This window comes from Varanus komodoensis, unplaced genomic scaffold, assembly GCF_004798865.1.
Source record: "Varanus komodoensis strain SLA01 unplaced genomic scaffold, ASM479886v1 scaffold34_1, whole genome shotgun sequence".
Taxonomy (NCBI): domain Eukaryota; kingdom Metazoa; phylum Chordata; class Lepidosauria; order Squamata; family Varanidae; genus Varanus; species Varanus komodoensis.
The window spans coordinates 6197470-6218580 of NW_025335854.1; the positions used below are offsets into that span (position 1 = coordinate 6197470).

The following is a 21111-nucleotide window of genomic DNA, read 5'->3' on the forward strand; positions in this document are numbered from 1 at the left end:
ATGCTGCATTCAGCTGCTGTTGTTACGCTGCTCACCAGAGTATTAAAATATTCAGCCAGTGTTAGGTATACTTAGCTTTATGTCAAGAGGGAGGTTACGCACATGCCTAGCTCCAGCCGACAGTTAAGCTTTTCTGCACAGATCAGAAGGGGCAAGATAGCAGGGTCTGGATTTCCCTGGGGCAGCAAAACCAGCATGGCCAAACCCGCTCGGGGCTGCCACTGCTAATACACTTTTCCCATCAATAGCAGCCGTCATTTTCCACACAGAAACCGCACCCAAGCAAATACGGTGCTTGTTTGACAGATGCTACTAGTCGATGGGCCAGCCCTGCTTCCGCCAGGACTGGAGCAGAGGGTGCTTTTCCACAGCATGCCCAAATCGTATGTGACGCAGAAGTGTTGTCTATGTGGGAGAGTCTTCGGGTGGTATTTTTATGCCGAGTTATTCCTCTGCTACAGTCTGAGCTTAACAATGCTCTCAACATTTTTTCCCTATTCAGACTTGGCCTGGTGCAGAGAGAGATGGGAGAGTGGAAGAAAAGGGGAGAGGTAGCTCTGGGCGAGGACTGGAAATGCAGCAAAAAGCATCGCCAGGGCTGGATCCGCAGCTCGGCAATTCCCGTGTGCAGCGCGGGGCCGTGTGAGTCATTAAATACAGAGCGATGACGCCGCCGTTCTAGTGCACCTGCCCGCATATCGCCAAGGCCTTTGGGTCTCCTTCGGAGCCCTCGCCCAAGCGCCCCCTCTCCCTGCCCCGCCTCCGTGTTCGCGGCACCCTTCCAAGAACGAGCCGCCCGCCTGGCACCGTGGATGAGTTGCGTCCTCAGCCCCTGACACTTACAGTCCAGAGAGTGTGTCTTGCTGGAGGTAAGGCAAAGCTTTGGCATTGGAAATGATCTCCTGAGGAAGAGAGGAAGGCTCCATGCGCTGGAACATGGGGGCATTTTTCTGAACGGAAAGAAGAGGAAACGGACTCAGTACAGTTGAGTAAAGCAGCGACCTCATACCCTCCAAGGACCAAACCAGGTGTGAGGGGGAATGCCCAGTGGGTTTGCTCCCAGGTCTGCTCTAGTCCCATACACAGAGGGTGTGTGTGTGTGTGTGCGCGCGTGTATGCGGCAAGCTGTGCATGGGCGAAAGGCGCAAAACGCTCCCCCTGCTCTGCCTCATCTTCCCCCACTTCTAACTCACCCCTGGCCTGGCCCATTTCTGAGTCTTGGTGCGGGGAATAAGCAGATGGTCCAACATGCACCTTTTTAGCTAAGCAGTAGACTCTCCTTTTCATACATGAACAGGGCTGACACATGAACAGAAACACCAAACAGGATCACACCAGTTTGGCCTCGAGTGAACCAAGCCACCATGCTTACAGGGGAAACAGCAAAAAGAGCTACAACTCTTGGGCTGATCGTTCCCCCGCTCTTTTTTTAATGCATAAAGGCAAAGTAAGTAGGCCCTTTCAGTGGATTTAACCTGCCCTTGTGAATCCGATGCAGGTCAAGAGTATGGTTCCCCGCATTCACATTGAACTTGCAGCTTGACTAGTTTTTCATCCAGTGGTGAAGAGCTCCCAACCATCTGACCCGTTTACACAATCCTCGTTCATTTGGGAATGAATGTCGCAGTTGCTCTGCGTCCGCCAGCCCAGTCCCTGCCCTCCAGGTCAGTATTCAGGGACTCGTGTCGGTAGGAGCGCTGCTCCCAGTGGGGACCATACGCAGCAAAAGTTCAGGGTACGAATGCTGCTCGGGTTCCCATAAAAACAACGTGAACCACATGGGGGTCAAGAGGCAGCGCGAGCCAATGACCTCCCAACTCCCTCCTTCACGTACGCCTTTCCACGCAAACTGACCCTGCTTTGCCCAAGAGCTCCTGTCTAGACACAAACTCTCGTCATTGTTCCAGAGAAACTATTTTTACACATTGGATTGAAAACCACCTTTCGAATATTGAAGGCCTAAACAGTTTACAAAGCGTCGCTGCTAATTCTTGCGCACATAACTGCCACCTGCCCACACCCATTCAGATTAAACTCTGCCATACAATTGGGAGAATCCGAATGTCCCATCTTTGCCCCCAATGCAACCGGACGGCACGTGTCTTACTGCAGCCGAACGGTACCTGTTCTTCCAGCTGCTGCCTTTGCTTCTTAGCTTTACTCTGCTTATAATAGTCCATTATCATCATGGCTGCGTAGATTTTTCCAACTGTCAGGTCTGTCGCTGGAAGGAAAAGGCAGCCTTTTATGTTAACCAAAATAGATCTCTTAAGCCGTGATAACAGGTTTGTAGAAAGCGGGATAAAGGACGTGTCATTCCTCACAGGCTGTGAGGCAAGCTACACATTACCTGTGATACATGAAACTGAGCAGGGGACAGGCTGGGGGGAACTGCTCCAGGGACGGGCGCTAGGAGTTGGAGCAGGCATGCACAGGTACTCGGGCTGCCAAGTCGTGAATGCAGGTCACCAGGAAATCAGAGGCAAACCAGGGTTGTTTTCCTGGGGCTACTCAGCTTCCTTAACCCAGTTCTGCCCCTCCACTACATTATCTGCATCCTTAGAACGGCATTTGCATTTTTGAAAGCCACCGATAAATGAGGCTCAGGTGGGAAAGGATTTTAGAAGGTTATTTTTTACGCCCTTTTAAAAGGGCAGAACTCCCTGTCTTAGGTCCAGGGATGGGGCAGGCGAGAAGTCCAGATGAAGTGCTGGAATCCCAGGTTGGCTGGAATCGGGGCACAGCGAAAGAGGTTTGTTTGCATTCCCGTCCTTTCCCATTTGTGGGAAATCAGGCATGTGTGCGGGTTCCACAGAACCTGGCAGCCCCGCGGTTTTCCCCACGCAATGACTCACTTTTTGGCATGGGCACCAACAGATCTAGCATCTTCTGTGAAAGGTGAGGCCAGATGGTCAGAATCTCCTTCTGGAGCTCAGAGTCCAGCTGCTGCCAGTCCGCCCCACCTAAAAGAAAGCCGGTGAAAAGGAGGTCGGCTGGTTGCCAAGAGAAGGAGAGAGGGCGGACTAGGCTGCTGGGCTCGTTCCACATGCCCCGTGTCCCACCTCTCCTTCCAGAAACTCACCGTGACGATGACGCAAAGACGGCCTAGACCTTGCCGGAAGACCACACGGTGGGCTTCATGAAGGGGCAGGGATCGATCCCTGGTGGCCAAGCCGGACATTGTCCACCGGGCCACACACTGGAAGCACCTTCAAAGCTCACCAGAGGTATGTTCTCTACGTGGGGCTGCCCTTGAAGACAGTCCGGATACTTCCATTGGTCCAGAATAGAGCTGCCAAGTTATTAACGGGGACCATACTCCCATATCACGCCGGTCCTATATCATTTACACTGGCTGCCAATTGAAGTCCGGGCCCAATTTAAAGTGCTGGCAATGACCTATAAGGCCCTAAACAGCTTGGGTCCGGATACCTGAAGCTGTGTCCACCAGCCCTGTTCCTGCACCTTCTTCCCTGTGTGCCGGCCTCCCCCTTGAGATCGGAGGCAGAGGCTCTTCTTCAGAAGCCCTCTTTGAAGGAAACAAGAGGGCAGCTACTCGGAGAAGGGCCTTTTCAGTGGTGGCCCCTGACTGTGCAATACGTTCCCCAGGGAGGTTTTCCTGGCCCTGTTGCTCTATTCTTTTCAGTGTCAGGCAAATACCTTATTTCCCCAATATTTTAACAGTTAATTGGTTTTATCCTTGATTTTATTATCATTTATCGGATACAGTGTGTAGGGTGTTGTTGTATATGGTTGCTTTGTTTTTTGTTCTTTGTAAGCTGTCCAGAGACTTTTGGTATTGAATGGCATATAAAACACTTTAAATAGACAGACAGATGAATAAAATAAGGTTAGATTAATGTCAATGCCCTTTTACATCTCAGGGAGGCTATACCACTTTACTTTTAAAAAGAAAAAATACGTGTGTATGGACACAAGCTGGTCGGACCCTGTCCTGGGGGGGGGGGTGTTGCTCCACAGGCCCCCCTCGCAGCTCCAACAGAAGCGTTGCCAAGAACCGCACCAGCTGGTCCAAATCCATGTGCAGAGCCCTTATATTTTTTGCTCTTTATCAGGGCTTGCTCCAGGACCGGAAAAAGGAGGCGTGTGCCAGGGCAGTGAGGGTGCTCATCTCTTGGGGTGCATCGTGTGCATGCAGAGACCACAAAGACATGCTGGACGGAGTATGCCAGGAGCTGCAGGACTATTTTTTCTGGCTAAACATGCATGGAATGGCACCTTTAAAAGACAATGCACATCTTCACCCAGCCTACTCTGAGCTATGATGGCTGTGTCAAGATCCAATTTGCTCGAACACCACGAGGAATGCCTGCAATTTCCCATGCACAGCTCAGGCTTCTCGACAACTCAGGTCTATTCTGACTCTGGGCAAGGCTTCTAGCCAATCGCTAATGGGGCCTTTCTGCTTTAGCTGCCTGTCCACCTCCCCTATCCCGCTGCCTCGCTGCCTTACCTTTTGCGATCTTGATATCCAAGGCTGTTCGGATGAGAGCCATCAAGGTGGAAGTGAAATGGACCGTGTTGTCCTCAGCAACAGGCATATTCATCAGGACCAATCTCTGCACAAGAAAATGGGGGCGGGCAGGGAGGGGAAGCAGGCAGGAAAGAATATCGAAAATGTATCAGGGGGATGGGGAAGAATGCTTCGAAGGCAGCAAACAGGAGAGCCAAAAAGGAGGGCAAGGATCGCCCCCTCCGTCCCCACTGACTCAGATCACACCCCCGCAAGAGCACTGTCCTTTTACTGAACGGGGAGAGATGGCCCCAGGGCACTGGCATCTCCAATTCAGAGCCGCTTTAGCTTTGGTTGGTTGGTTTTGCTTTTCAGTTCCTTTGACTGTTGCATCTCAGGTGGCTCGAAAACGCAAGGCTCTTTTAAGAAGCCCGCTACCTCGCTACATCCTGGCGCCCCCTTTTTGAGATTGTTTAAAGAATGCAGATCTCATGTTTGGCAGCACATGATTGGTCATGCAATGGGTCCAACTTATCTGAGGCTGAAGAGAGGGGAGATAAAGTGCAAATGAAGAGAGACCAATGACCAAGGCAGGCGTGGGTGGGTCATGCTCCTTTACCCCCAGGGGGCAAACAGAATGGCCAAATCCACTTCCCAGAGAGTATATACTGCTTTGGGTATATTCTGCACCTCTCCTTGTTCCCCAGCCACACCCACCACCCTAATTCTTGCGCTCTCCGGGAGCACCGCGTGCCCAGAGACATCAGGCAAGGCACCAGCTCAGACAGTTTCCATGTGCATAGGAGGAGGCAGGGAAACGGACCCTGTGCTTCTGAACGCATGCACGTGGAAGGAGACCTGAGAGAAGCCATAGGTGGACACGCCTGTGCAATGGCCCCGAAGGCTGTGATTGAGCATTCCTCTCTTGTAGCATCTGAACTTGGCCTTCCAGGATCTGAGACTTGGACATTTTGGCCACAACCCTGCAACTGGATGCATCCAGGCGTGCCAGTCGTTCCAGTGGGTGTTCTCCTACCCAGTGAGTCTCCTGTCAGGTCACATCTCCCAAGAACCTGGTCTGCAGATTCCTTCCATTACTACGAAGGGTGAAAGACCATTTAATTAATGCTACCGCGACACTCACAGGGCCTTCTCTAGCTTGACCTCCGTGCCAGGCTTCCTCTTTCCTGAGCAGGCCATGCAAAATGGTAAGTCAAGTGCTCCACTGGGAAGACGCCAAGCTGATGAGCATGCCATCCTCCATCTGTCCCTATATTCCCACTGGCCAACTGGGACGGCATTGCTCCCTCCCATTCTCTTCCTATACAGGTGCTCTATTCTAGACTTCTTCTCTTACGCAAGGGAATTAGTTGTATTTTGTTCACAGCAGTGAAAGAGTCTTGTCTCTTATTGGACCAGCTTCTATCAGTCAAGTACAGCGAGGTTTCAGGTTCCAACTCGTTATCAGGCAGAAGAGTTTTCTATGATTCAAATGCAAACTAGTACATGCATTCTTGAAGGCAGCTCTACTAGCCTCAGTAGGATTTATTCCAAGTTCCCTTGCGCATGTCTGCAGCCACGGATACTTAAGCAGCTTTGCATCATGAGGACGTGGTCTAAGATCAGTATAAGCTGCTCCAACCTGAGTCATCCCATTGGCTCGACTCATCTGGGCAAGTCTACTCTAAAAGGCAGTGGCATTCTGTGATCTCTGGCAGGGCCCAATTCCAGCCCTGGACTCTGGACTCTCATACACGCAAAACATTCACTTTGCAATGGAATGTTTGGAGCCAATATGGCGACAATTATCCACGCTATCTCCCAAGCTAAAATTTCTTTGCAAAGATTCTCCCTTACATTACCATTGGTACCGTTTTAGGGCCGGGAGCTAAGCCAGTGATGGCTAATGGGTGTCCCTCCAGATGTTCTTGGACTACAGCTCCCACAATCCTTCACCATATGTTGGCTAGCTGCAGTCCAGCCACATCCAAAGACCCACACATTCCCCATCCCTGAGCTAAACCAAATCACGCCCACCTGTTTCCTACAGCGAAAAGGGGCAGCCTTAACTCTGGTGGCAGGGCCAGCCCTTGCAAACGAGCTCTGCTTCCGGCAGCACACATCTGACTACTAGGCGTAAGATGTGAGCACAGCTGGGTACAAATAACCCTCAAATGCACCAAGCCACCGCCTTCTGCCCCGCTATCCCGTGCTTCGGCCTTTCCCGTTCCTCACTGAGAGTAGCCCACGAAGGAAAGAAGGGTTGTTCTACCTTATATGCAACTTTGGAGGGACATCTCTTCCCGAGGCCTAGTGGTGGGGACATGAGGGTCAGCATTTCATACATCTCAGTGTAATGGATGCGGCCACTGCTCGTGGAGGGGAAAGAGGACAGAGGGGACAGGGGGTCGGGGGGGGGATGCAGAGAAACGGAAAAAGGGCATTCCCAGAGACCAAACCCCCGAAACAGAACAGAACACAGGGAACAAAAGAGAGGAAACAAAATAAAAAACAGACAAAACAGGAAAAGAACAGAAGACCCATTAATCAATGCAAATCATACAGGACAGCCTGTGTTGATGAGGATTTATAGCACTGCTCACACAGGCCCAGGAATGCTGCCAGCACGATCCGCCTGCGCTCTGGGATCCCGGCTGACGCTCCGGGCGGCTCCTCTTTTCTGGAAGGGGCAGCCCCCGCCCCGGCCGGCTCCTCGGACTGTGTGCAAGTGGTATAAATCAAGATACACAACACTCCAACGAGGGGTTATTCAGGAGAGATGGAGGGGCGCAGAACCAGAGTTGCTCCCCGCGACTCTTGCCAGGGGTGTCTGTCAGTCCTGCCATTCCTGTAGTGGCATAACCCGTGGCTGAAGTGGCATGTACCCCCCGCTCTGGCAGTGCGTACGCAGCAGAAAGCGGCATCTTGCATAGGAGGGCAGTGAGACGGGGGTCACTGGTCAAAGGAAGGCATCCGTTTGCTTCCATCCGGCTCTGGGGATGGAGCACTGGCCCAGCATGCACTGGTGCAAAGGCATGCTAAGGAGCTCAGAAAACAAAAGCAAGAAGAGAAGTCCTCATGCCATGCTCCCCGGCCCCCTCCTTCCCTCCCCCCCCCACTTCTCTCTCACATGCGGCTTCAAGTTCCACCCGGCCGGAGTTTAAAGAGTCTCACAGAGGCAGCTGTTTGGCTTCGCAAGGCCCAGTTTCATCTGGACCCCCCATTTCAAAGCAACGGGGGGTCACTTCCTAGCTGCAGCATTCCAGCCTAGCGTCAGTGCTTCGTGTCTAAAAGGCACCAGGGCTCCAATCTCATGGAAAATCCCATTCTCTGATCTGGGAGCTCCTTCTGGAATCCTTAACCTTGCTATAAGCCTGGGGACCAGCAAGCCGGAAACGTAGACCTCTCAGCATGTTTTCTTCACAGATTACTTCTCTTGCCTGCTGGCAGGTGAAGCAAAAACACCCGGAGAAAACGCCAGGGGAGGGTCCACCAGCAAGTCTTCCGTTCCTCCAAAAAGGTTTCCAAAATGGACTCCGGGGCTGGCATAGTCAAGCACCTACGTGAAGTGAAACTTTGCCCGTGCCAGGCTTACATTAAACACTGCTCCGGGTTTCTCGCCTCCCCCAAGGTGAGATGGCAGGCTGAGCCTTGCCTGCTAGTTCTTAAGGGAATTCTCCAGGCTCATCTAAAATCTTCGGAGCAGATGAACACGGAGAGGATGCTTAAACATCGGATTGCTTTCCAGCTGTGAAAACAACACTGATTCTACCTAGATACTTAATTGCGGTTACCTCCGTATTTGGGCAGTGCGCTTAATTACTGTACCTTTTGTCAATCAATTTCCCCAAACTGTCCTCTTTCCTCCCTGCTTTATTTTGCTTTTAATTTAAAAAGCCCGGCCTGTTGCCCTGCCAAATGACACGCTGAACCAGTGCACAAGCCACAACGATGGTGGTTTATTTAAACCTGGATTATTTGTGACTGTGCAGGAAAGGTGGACATGCTGCCCCCAATGGCTTGCCCCTTCCACTTTGTTTCTGCTTTGGTAAATGACCCAAATATGTCCCATTCCTGGGCTGCTTGGCGTGAAATCCAAACCCAGGTACTCTGGATGGTTGAGGGAGAGACAACCCAGGTTTTGCCCATCAACAAACCATGGGTTAAAACTCTGCATTCTTTCTCCCTTAACCATCCAGGGTGCTGGGAAATATTTACTGAAGTGGAAATGAGAAGCAGCTGAGAGGCAGGGCTCCATAGTTGGTGTTATGTGCAAACTGTCCGGACCTCAAAGTGACTTGGACACATTTAAAAGTTGTTATGGGGATGTTTCCGCAGGAGGAAAGCTTGGCTGGCTGGCATGCTTTTATCACAGGCTTCAACACAGCCACTTCGTAAAACTGCTATCTTCAAAGCAAGATGGATACTTTGGAATTTGTTAAACTTCCCCCCTTCCCTGTTTCAAGCTCCATAGTCCTGAGTTCTCAGAGTGAAGCCTTTCAGAATGGGAATCACATTCAGTACTGGCATGAGCAACGAAGCGAATCACAGCCTTGAGGTCTTGCTGTAAATCTTGCAAGAAAAAGGAGAGCAGAGCTTGAGAGGGACCACAAAGTACTGTGGAACAACAAGTGAATTTAAAATACAAGGGGATGTGGCTGGTTTAATTTGATTGGCATGACTACAGAAAACCCAGATAAGCTTCCCTTTGTTTCCAGAATGACAGAAGAGCCAAAAACTGGTGAAAATTTGGTCAAGTGCTATCCACAGGAGATGAAAAATAGGCAAGGGTCAGGTTGCCCAGTGACCTCTTGCTCTTCATGGCTGGGCAAGTGGTCAGCCCATGAATAGAAACCGACAGACTTCAAGAGGCTCTCTCTCCTGCTGGCTAGAAGTGTGTAAGGATGGAAGGAAATATCTGTGCAAGAGGCAACCGCGGCAGGACACGTTTCCCACTGCTGCTGAGAAGTGGGAGCGAGCCCACATGCTTCCAATGCCTCTGCATGATCCAGAGTCTCCTGCACACGCTCTGTGGGAGCCACTCGTAACACTTCTGCCAGCAATGTCTGCCGTGGAATGCAAGAAGCACCTTCTTATACTTGATGCTTCTGCACCGCAATCGAGGCAACGCCTGGATTTGCTTTGGCTCTGGAAGGTTCAGATGTGTTGAAGAGTTGGATGTTTAGTGAGAAAGCCAACGTGGGCAGCCTGTGAGATGAGGGGAAAGCTTGTGGTGGAAACTGTCTGTTTTTGTTTTTTACGCAAGCAGGCACTAACAACATTTTCACCTTGCTGTGGTGAGGCTTTTGGCAGGGAACTCGTGAAGTGCCTCCAAGGACAACAGCAGGGAAGAAAGAAATAAAACATGCTTTGGATAGTTGCCTTCTAAAGAACCTTGATATCACTGGGTGACAGGCCACTGAGCAGAAGCTATCGTTTCATGGCCATCTTTGCCCAAAAGTGCAGTAAGGCTACACTGCAGTAAAGGAAGGGTGAACTGCAGTAAGGCTACACTGCAGGAAGGGTGCCCTAGAAGTAGACCAGTAAGAAGTACAGAAGGATGGCACATTTACTTTCCAGAGCTGAAACAGATTCTGTTTGCACAGCACAGATGTATTACAGACAGCTTTCTTTACAATAGGCAAAATTTGGTAATCATTGGCCATCGACATCAATGTGGTTGCATTCTCTTATATAGCCTCTTTCTTATTTCAGAAGAAACTATTTATTTATTTAAAACATTTTTATCCCGTCCTTTGCGATAAAATGTCTCAGGATGGCTTACAATAATTACTATTTATTCTAATCATTCAATTTCAATTCAATTCAATTTATTCTAGCATGTTCGTATAACAAGAGCGTACCATGATGGGGTTTGCTCAACATGACAGCTCATCACGGATAGCTATTATGGCATGGAAACCCAGACCAGAACCTGCAGGGTGGCTTGTTTCAGGGCAACATGTTGTACAAGTGTGGTTAAGTTAAAAAAAAAAGAATGAACATATTTGCAGACCTTCTGTGTACAGATTTTTTTTTAAGGAAATGATCTGCCAGCCCTTCACAGAACCACTCTGGCACTTTGAAGGGGCTGTCAGCAGCTGTCAAAACAGGAATCACAAAAAACAGCTGTCGAGCTGGGTTTTGCAAATCTCCCCCTCCAAAAAAGGGATATAACACAAAAGTGTGAGGAGCCAAAAATAGCTCATGAGGTGGGGCAGGACGGGGAAAGATAAGTCAGTCCTATTACTGGAGGGGTCCAGGGGAAGGAGGGGAAGGGAAGGGGCAAACAACCCACGGGGAGCCCAACTGTCTGTCAGTTGCACTGTGGTTCTTTAGTCAACAACCAGCCCATGATTGGTGTGATGTGCCAATGTATTCTCTCTCTTAATAGAATGAGTAAGATAATCATTGATATGGAGGTTGAAAGCACTAGGCATCTATGTGGAGCTTGGATAATGAACTAATCTGTGTGGGTCTCTCATCTCAGAAGTCATTTGCTTAACTGTGTTAGAGATTACTTGGAATCAACTTCAGGAACACATTCTGTGAGGGTCAAAGGGGCAAATCGCAGAGCTGAGGGTTCCTTTACCCATTAAAGAGCCAGTTTCTCTTACGGACTTGATGGCCAGTTTTATGTACACAGAAATACCATTTTCTAGTCTGAAGTATATAAAACTGCCAAGGATAGAACCATGTTGATCCTAGTCCCTAGACCCAGAAACTAAGCTGTTTGTTTGTTTGTTTGCTATTTTTGCCAGAACAGGCTGAAATGGCAAGGCCACAATTTAGGCTCAACAAATGACTAAGCAAGCCTTTCAAGACCCGTATGAGTGGAACCGGTAATTTACGGAAACTGAGAAAACCCTAGCCTAGTTAAGCCAGGTTAAAAAGAATCTATTGTGGATGCACGTGAGTCTTTGTATACAGGGTAAAAATGGGGATATCTCAATGACTTGTTTTTTGTCTGTTTATAATGAGATGGGAAGCCAGTATAAGAACCACACCACTTCAGTGAAATGAAGTGCTTCTCTGAACACAATACTTTCCTTTGCATGAAGAACTGGATATTGATGAGGAGAGTTCTAGGCCAGCCTCCTTCCCGATATGATATGCTAGCGTCCTATGTGAGGGATCTCTTTGGACTGAGGAGCATCCAGCAATGATGACCTCCCTGCCTACTATCTGAAATAGAGCAAGCCAGATGCAAGATCCCGTCTCAGTGAAAACAGGGCAGGTTGCTTGCGTCTGGCCAGCCGAATGGCACGGTTACATTATCTCTGAGGGTCCCCGACACTGAAATTCCGAGTGTTCACAAGTCGAGCTCTGTAGCTCCTTAAAGCTGCCCTTCCGAACAGAAGTGAAGTAATAACAGCAACTTATTCTTCCCCCCCTACCACGCCACATCCTTCTGATTTGCGTACTTCTTCAGCCCTTGAAAGCGCGCTTGAAAGACAGGAAGTCTGCAGGGCTGCAAACTTGGAAGCACTCCCAAACAACCTGTCTGTGCCACGGGAGACAGGCAGCCCGCAAAAATCAAACACGCTCCCGTTCCATTCTGGAGGACCAACCTGGGAATGCATTTGCAATTTAGGCCGAGAACCAAAATGTGTTTCCTGAGCCCTGCCTGGCTGTTACAGCTGCTGGTTCTGAGCAGACTCGAATCTCTTTAAACTCGAAGGAAAGCGATGCTAGGGTTCCCTTGTGAGGTGTGGAGCAGGGAGGAAGGGAAGGGTGTGATGGATGTCCCTGTGACTGGGGCGTGGCTGGGGGGTGGGAGGCAAACCTTGCAAGCCACCCTGCAGGGGCAGTTCTCTCCCAGGCCCAGAGGAGGCGAGATCACCCGTACTAATTTGTACATATCTTTATACAGGATCCTGCCACTGGAAAGGAAACACAGGTGGGTTAATAGGGCTGCTCAAGAAACGGGAAAGCGGAGTCAGGTGTGTAACTTGTGGCACCCAAGTTGCGTTTCTTTCTCCTCCCGTCTCCCACTAGGAAGAGGCTCTGAATGGTCCCCACCCCCTGTAAAAAATATAGCTATCGCCTTTTCTATTCCGACTCATTCTGCTGAGGAGGATATATCATGGGGAAATGGGTTCAGAGTAGCAGAGCTGATCGTATCGTATGTGCCAACAAAAAGGACATGAAAGAGCTAAAATGGCCCCGATCTGAGAAGCAAGTGCTTTTGCACAGTCCGCTGCTGAGATATGTTTCAAGCTACCGCTGTGATGCGGAGGTCCTGCATCTATTTCATGTCGGCCTGTGAGTGTCTAACATGATGTGCAGAGATATAAAATCGCTGCCCAGTTTTGCACAGTGATAATAAGAAAAGAGTACAGAACCGAAACTTGAGCTGGCATCACTGGACCAGCCCAACACATCCAGTCATTTCTATCTCCTGAAATGAGCTGCGGACCAGAGACAGGAATAGGAGAGCCACCTTATATTTAATGCTACCGCTGTGGCCGCTGCAAGGAGGGAAAGATTTTGCCCCTTCTGTGCATCGCACAACGCAGTGAAGCTGACTTGCAAGCTTACTCCTTCTCCATCCCTGCAAGTGTTCATAGCTGGCAAATGATGTCTCAGTTCTCTGTGCAAAACCCTGAAGTCGTTCACAATAGTTAATCCTGTTTCCCCATCTTAACCTATTTAGCACTGAGCTGATAAATCTTCACCAAGGCTCCAAGTGGGGATTCACAGGAGTGCGACATTCACACCTCTGTGTGTGAGCGAGCTAGCATGTCAGTCAGAGAAGGCTAGACTCCTTCTTTTATTTGTTTATTTAAATTTTTTATATGCTGCTCCGTTCCAATAGGTTTTGGGCAATTTAAATCATATTAAATTTCAAATAAAACTGACATGAGAACTAACCTGGGAAGGCCTGTTGGAAAAGGCATGTTCTTCGTTCCCTCTTAAAGGTGGGAATTCTGGAAATCAGATGCCTCATTCCTAGAAGACCATTCCATGGCTTAGGGGCAACCACTGGAAAAGTCCTCTGGCTAGTCGACATTAATCTTACAGCAGAAGCAGGCATCAGAAGATTATGCCCAGAGGACCTGAGCTGGTGAGGCGGAATGTATGGCCAAGGCGCCTCCTGAAGGTGTTTTGGACTTCTTCTCTTTGACATACTAGTTTTCTTCCTGTCTGCACACTGTCTGCCTCCTTAACCGATCAGTGAAAGGGCAGGACAAACTATGTTGGGGTCTTAAATGACGCTTCAGTGTAGAAGTACAACAATTATATGTACATGTTTGTATTGGGCCCATTAAGCACAGCAAGCAAGTTCCAGTGAGGAAGGTGGATCCTCCATAATTCCACCAAAGCCCAATGGCTCTTAAAGTCAGGCCTAGCAAAACACCTGTTTAATAGGTTTGCTATAGGAAATTTAATGGGAATATATGGGGTTGGGGGTGAGAGAAAATGTAAGCTAGGGGGGAAAAAATCCAATTTTCTGTTTTTCTAGAACATTCAAGAAAATAACAATGGTTTCCTGGCTTAAAATGAGCAACTAAAGTGGTACCAGTGAAAGAACAGTCAACAGCTTCTAAATGAGAAACAAAATTTAGAAGACTAGCCTGCAGCACCTTGATGATGCATATATTTATTGAGGCACAACCTGGAGACTTAATTTCCTTCCTGAGCTGCATTATAGGCGCTTGCTGTTGAAATCCCTTAACACAATAAACATAATCATCATGAAAGTGCCACATATTCCCCCTCCCTCCCTCCCTCCCTTAAAGTAGCTTATAAAAGTAAAAGCAAAGCTAGTCTAAGTGTCTATTGCTTGCTAGAATCACAGAACTGTTCCAGCAAAATACAATCCTTCCTTGGGCTGTTTGGAGCACTGCAATTCCAAATTCTTTCTTTCATAGTTTATCTAAGTGCACACCACTCTGTTTCTAGGATGTGGTCTGAAATGCTCAGAACCTTGTGCAGGTTATCCCAGAAATGTGCCATGCATGCACATCTGAGAACTGGGACCCATGAGCAAGAGAATGTGGCAGCTTTTGGTGCCCTCCACCATTCCAAATTAAGGAAAATACTCACAAGTTTGGAAGGAGAGGCGTGCACAAAACTACTCCGCAGAGGGTCAGAGTGGGCCGCTCCCCGTCCATGCTAATGGACAACATTTAAGGACTACAACCTCTCAACATGTAGTGCAAACTGATGAAGCCCAGCAAGAGCTAGGAGATTCTTCTGATTTTATGCTTCAGATCTGCCTCCAGAGGAGATCTGCTCTCTCCAATCCATGTTGTGCGTTGGATGTTAAGACTTTAGAGGATATCATTGGAAAGGAAGAGAAAAATCTAGTCTGGATAAGAAAGTGTGAGAGGTCACACTGTGAAGTAATATTATCAAGAGAACAGCAGCTTGGATGAAATCACAGAACACAACAGCACCAGAGTTTGAGCGTGCAAAGACAGATTCTGTCCAGTTAGTGAACTTCCAGGATTGTAAGAGTTCCAAAGATAATCGCCTTTTCCCTATGGATGTGAACAGGCACACAGATTTTAAGTGGCCACCATATTTGCCGAACTCTAAACCCTAGAGGGCCCCAATGCCAGCTGGAGAAAGAACGAACCTGTCAAGCTTTCTGATGGGAGATTTGAGGTGGGCTACCTGGAATCACAACAGTGTCTGAGCAAGTTCAGGCCAAGCACTATCACGTGTGGACACGTATAAGGAAAACCCCATGGGAGACAAAGTGGAAAGCAAGTTCTCCAAAGCGCTCTTGAAACATCTGGGGTGCGTGTTTGGGTGTGTCCCTGACGTTCGGTGACAGGATGGCTGCTCCTGCCAGAAATGGTCTGAGAAGTGTTCTGAAACCGTGTCCCTGTTGGCATGCTGTAACCCAAAACGATGCCACATCAGAAATGACTATCAGGCACTCATCCTTAAACACTTGCGTCCAACGGGAAGCCCTGCTTATGCACGGCTAGCAGTGTATTTGCACACTCAGCAAAGAATGTGTCCCTGTCATTCCTACCACGCAGGAAACACACGTGTAGTTGGAGCAGGCAACAGGAATGGCCTGCCTGCTTCGATTTAGAGGCAGCTTGCAAAACCACGGCTATAGGATACAAAACCACAGAACTTATGGACCTCTGATGCTTTATTTTTCCATAGATTGCTCTTAACCCTCGATTAAATCTATCCAGACTCCGAATTTTTGCCGGGAGCCACTTTGCTGGGGCTTTGCACAAGTACTTTTCAAATCTATGGGACAGAGAAAAGCCCTTCCGCCCATCTGTGTTTGACTCGGGAGTCACAGCTCAACAGGCTTTGCAAAGGTCCTCCAAGCAGGGTGTGTCTACATACCAGGCAGCTCGGTCATATTCTGCCCAAATCCGTACAAATTCATCAAGGTGATGCGGTCCCAGGATGGAGGAATCTCGAGTCAGGTATTCGAAATTGTCCATGATGACGGCCACAAAGAGGTTCAGCATCTATGGATGGAAGAAGCAAGACCAAGGCATAACGAGGGGGAGAGATTCTTATTCTCATTTCTATGCCATCTCATAGCTGAAGCTCCCTGGGTGCTTTTCAACGGTGCGTAAGCAAAAAGGAACAGACAGTGCAAATATAAAAACAAAACAATGCAAATGATTTTAAAACAGCTAGAAGACACGCAGTAAGAATGACCCCACAGAGGAAAAGAATCGCCTGGGGATTTTACAGGCCTCCGCATAAAGGGCAGTCTTGACCTGGTGCTGAAAAGATGGCAAGGTTGGGGCCAGGTGGGCCACAGGGGGGAGGCACCGCAGAGAAAGCCCCCCCCCGCCGCCGCCACCCACTGAGCTTCCTTCAGGGTTCACACTTGGAGCAAGGAAGTGGGACAGAAGACAGACAAGGATGGGGAGAGACAAATGTAGAAACTTAGAGGAAAGTGGCTACGCAACACGCTGAAAGAGGGAGAGCAAGATTCTTTCCCTGTGTTGTACATTGGATAAGGATCAGGTTTGTTTAACAGCATGTAATATCAGTATCCAGAAATCAGAGGAAGTGAATCTGTAAAGGAAGCCACAGCCTTGAATGCAGAAGAACAGAACAGGGCTGTCACGAATAGGGCATTCTGGAGGGTTTTCATTCATAGGTTGGCCTAAATCAGAAATGATGGCACAGAACACCACCAACAACAGGTAGCAATATGCAGCTTTCTCAGCCAGGCTGGTGACAGCGGAGCCAAGAATTCGGGATCACGCTGGATCCCTTTGCACGCCACCTTCCCCCTAGTCAGGGGCTGTGCACACAGATGTGTCAGCAACCTGGGGGTACGAAGAGGGAAATGGGAACTCACCAAGAAGGAGCAGAAGAAGATGAAGGAGACAAAGTAAACGTACGCCAGATCCGTGCCACAGCGCTCGTTCACGTTTTGCCCAGATGTGGCGGTGGTGTCTCGCTCGCATCCTTTGCCTTCCAGACACGAGAGCATGATCTCCTGCCATGCCTCCCCTGTGGCACTCCTGCATCCGTGCAAAAGAGATTCCCCCTGAAAATGTGCTGCTATGCCTGAGCTGTCTCCCCTGCTCTTGCAGCGTCGGTTAATGTTAGACAGAACAACGCCTGCTGTTTCAGGAGCATTTGGCACTAGGTTGCTCATCTACTGTCTCTGCTTTCGGTTTTGTTCCTTTCTGGCTTTTCTGCCTCATAAGCTCTAGGTGGTGCTGTGACAGGGAGGACCAGCTCAGCTACAGAAGGGGAAATCATGCTTTCATTTACTTTCGCAATTAAATGACTCATTATCCCTACTCTGCAAACAGGCTTGCTGAAAGGGCTCTTTAGATACAGAAGTGAAATTGGAATGCCACAATATCATCTAAAGAACTTGCAAGCAATTTTGAGTAGAGATGCTGAGAGCACAATTAATATCTTGCATAGAAAGGCCCACCGCGTCTCCGTGAACAGTTTGTTTTTGGAGAGGTGGTGGATGAAGTGGCAAACCTACACAAACTCGGTTTGGATGGCTTGACAAATCAGGGTGAATTTTGAGCACATTTACAAGGATTTCACACTCCCATGCAGCTGGCATATCGCCCAGAAATTTTCATACTGGCCAGTCTTCCAAAGCAATTGCAAATACTACTTCCCAACAGCCTCAACAACCTTTAAACTGAGCAGAGTACTTATATCACTGGATCATCACTAATTTCAAACTTTATTACATTCAGTTAGACAATAGAGGGAGAAAGCTGATACGACTTATAATACGATCCAATCAGATTTTGGAGGTGTACAGAACGTCCCGCCTCTGCATCTAATTAGCCTATTTAGTGTAATTAATTTCTTTAATCAGTGTATATCTCACTTTGTTGCTGTTCAGTCACAACGTTGTGCCCATGGGCAACATTCCTCCAGGCTCTCCTGTCCTCGACCATCTCCAGAGTCCACCCACGCCCACACCCACCACCCCACGGACCCCTCCCAGCCACCTCATCCTCTGCTGCCCCTTCTTTTGCTGTCAATCATTCCCAGCACCAGGATCTTTTCCAGTGAGTTCTTCCTTCTCATTAGGTGGCCAAAGTATTTGAGCTTCAGCTTTAGTACACGACCTTCAAAAGAGCAGTCAGGGTTGATTTCTTTTAAGATTGACAGGTTTGATCTCTTTGCAGTCCAAGGGACTCTCAGCATCGATTCTTCGGCACTCAGTCTTCCTTATGTTCTAACTCTCACAGCCATACATTGCAACTGGGAAAACCATAGCCTTGACTATACGAAGTCGGCAGGGTGATGTCTCTGCTTTTTAGTATACTGTCTAGATTTGCCATAGCCTTCCTCCCCAGGAGCAAGCGTCTTTTAATTTCTTGGCTGCAGTCACAGTCTGTGGTGATCTTGGAGCCCAGCAAAATAAAATTTGTCACTACCTCCATTTCCCCTCCATCTACTTGCCAGGAAGTGATAGGACCAGATGTCATGATCTTAGTCTTCTTAAGGTTGAGTTTCATTAAGCCAACTTCTGTGCTCTCCTCTTTCACCCTCATCATGAGGCTCTTTAGTTCCTCTTCACTAAAAATATCTCTAAGAAGTATTTGGAGGTTTGGGTGGGCTTTCTTGCAAGACAGCTGTGATGCTCACTTTGGCAATAAAAAGGTTAATCTGAGGCAGCGGTCCTGATGCAAACGATCTGGTAATTCCCTGAAAGAGGAGCCTACAACTCTTGCTTGCTGTGCCTGTCCTCTCCCTCAAGACCAGAGAGCACACACGTTGTCCAAGATTCCCTTCAGAGTCCCACTGCCCTTTGAAGAGTTTCCAGCAATCTCAGGAGGTAAAGAACAGAGAAAGATTCAAAAGATGAATTGGAGACAAGTCTTCTGAGGAGCAGTACGGCTGTCCTGCTTAACCTGCACTTTGCCGAGCTGGACGCAGTTCAGCAAAAGGTGTGCGCCTGAGTGTGAGTGTGTGCAGGTGGTGTGGTTTTGTACTGAGTAATTCCTGAGTGATTTCTCCGGCAAGCTTCCGAAGGCTTTTTGACATTGCACCGGGAACCCCCCATGTTGCTTTTTGAACAAACGTCTCACTGGATCCCCGCATGAATTTAAAAGCATTTACCTGAAAAGAAGCATGAGTGAACCTAGAAAACTGCGGAAATTGTTGTGGCGGTTAATGTGGCTGTCCTCTTCTAATCTGATATTCCCAAAAACCTGGAGACACACAGAGACGTGAGCACTCAGAAGGGCAGGACACTATGAGGACGACTGATTTCTCCCCTCTTCAAGTTGTGATGAGAGAGGGGCAAATGAAACCATCACAGTTGGCGTGCAAGGTAGATGGAAATCTCCTTTAATTCTCTAAGCGTTTCCCTCCCTTTTAGCCAGCATGGTTAAACATGCGGTTGAACTACATGTTACACTGCAGCTCCATGTCATGGAGCACCAGCAGAGACTTCTGTGTTGCAGCGTGTTCTTGGAAGTTGTAGAGACAGGAGAGGAGGGGAGGCAGACTGTTCCTGTGCCACACGAGCTTCTCTAACCTGCACGCCATCACCCTTACCCTCACTTTTACAAGACGTGGGCAAATAGCGGTTCCTGGATTTCGTATGGCGTTACAGTACCTCTCACCCACCGCACGCAAAAGAAGCACTTGCCTCTAGACAAGAACAGAATCTGCACTAGTCATAACATCTTAAGTTAACACTTAGGGCTGTGTGCGAAAGAAAAGGGTTTATCCAGCTCATGAACCAGTTCGGTTCTTGATAGGATTAACTCCCCAGGAGGAAGAACAGTGCTGTGGGAGCAAGGATCCAGCCACCTGCAGTCTGGAACACCATCTCCTTTGAGCACCTGGCCTTAAGTATCATTATTCTACGACAACTAGCGGCTCAGTGGGTTCTGTCCTTAAATCTCGCCCATGTTTTCCTAGTTCTTTTACGTGGTGAGAGCGAGCCTTCCTGGACGATCGCTTACCTGCATCCCGATTATTGCATAAATGAAGAACAGCATCGCAATGAGGAGACAGACATATGGCAGGGCCTGCAAAGTGTGAACACAGCAAGAGCCTGTTTCATTCCGCGCATCATATTTATCTATTTAAAACGTCTCTATCCTTCTTTGCTGACTTGACAAGAGGCCCAAGGTAGCTGACACTGAATAACTGCGAAATGGCCAAAAAAGGCAGAGGCAGAAGCGTTTGACTTCCGTACGAACGAGGCAGTCTGGCTCACCTGGTTGCCTAGAACTGCTGGGACATTCTCTGCCAAATACTGGAAAGCTAACAAAGGATGGATAGCTAAATAAACTATATGGGCAGATTTCAGCAGAACGCTGACACCCTTGCCACGTCTCTTACACCCCGCCAATTCCCTTGCACAAGCGGTCCTCCTTGCTCACAAACTGCCATTTGGCCCTTCTGGGTCACCCTGAAAGTCGAAATGCTTAACCCTGGGAAAAGGCAAGACAGCAGAGCTGGCATAACGGAACTCCACCTCTCGGCCTCCTCTAGGAAGGAGCGTTTCTACCCATTCTGGAATTTCTCCTGTTGCTGTTAAGCGCTATCAGGTTGTCTCCGGCTTCTGCTGTCAGGGAGGAAGGAATAATGCAGTGAAATGCAGGATCAGTGTCGAGGGTCATGAATAGGGGCAACGCTTTGGCATCACATCTGCGGCAGGGACAGAGCAGGAGGCCTCACAGCCCCACAGCTGCAAAATAAAGGCCCAGTGGAATGTGATCCTATTGAACATGGCATATCTTCTGCTTGCATTTCTTTTAAAATGGGCTGCCTCTTGGCTCTTGGGAATGGTCCGCACATTCCACCTGCAAGCAGGAAGGCCTTGGTAAGACTGTCTTGCTGGAGGACTTCCCGTAGGCACCTGCAGGAAACTGGTCAGCGTGAGAAAAGGGAGGCTGAACTAGACAAGGGTTTGGTCTGATCCCACAGAGCTCTTAGGGCAGACATCTTGATCACACACCTAGAAATCGCTCCCGCAGTAGACTTCTACTTACGGTACTTCCTGGGTGGGCATAACTCATCGTAGCAGCTCCCTGGACTGCAAACTTCTCCAAGAGCTTCCCCTTCTCCAGACCATGCTCCAAACTTTATGGATGGCTGACTCTCTGATTCAGAGCATCAAAGCCCAGCAAAGATTTGTGCTGAAGCTCGCCGAGAACATGTACCCAACGTTCAAAGGGCTCATTGCCCCC

General features: G+C 48.8%; 1 protein-coding gene across 1 annotated transcript in view; it reads right to left on the reverse strand.

Annotated features, from left to right (window-relative positions):
- CACNA1E (calcium voltage-gated channel subunit alpha1 E) overlaps nucleotides 1–21111 on the reverse strand; it is a 228082-nt gene that overhangs the window by 10372 nt on the left and 196599 nt on the right. Inside the window, 9 exon segments of the mRNA XM_044439166.1 lie at nucleotides 844–950; nucleotides 2124–2224; nucleotides 2856–2963; nucleotides 4475–4580; nucleotides 6747–6843; nucleotides 15797–15924; nucleotides 16776–16941; nucleotides 19025–19116; nucleotides 19879–19944. Of these exon segments, the coding sequence (XP_044295101.1) occupies nucleotides 844–950; nucleotides 2124–2224; nucleotides 2856–2963; nucleotides 4475–4580; nucleotides 6747–6843; nucleotides 15797–15924; nucleotides 16776–16941; nucleotides 19025–19116; nucleotides 19879–19944 (971 nt within the window).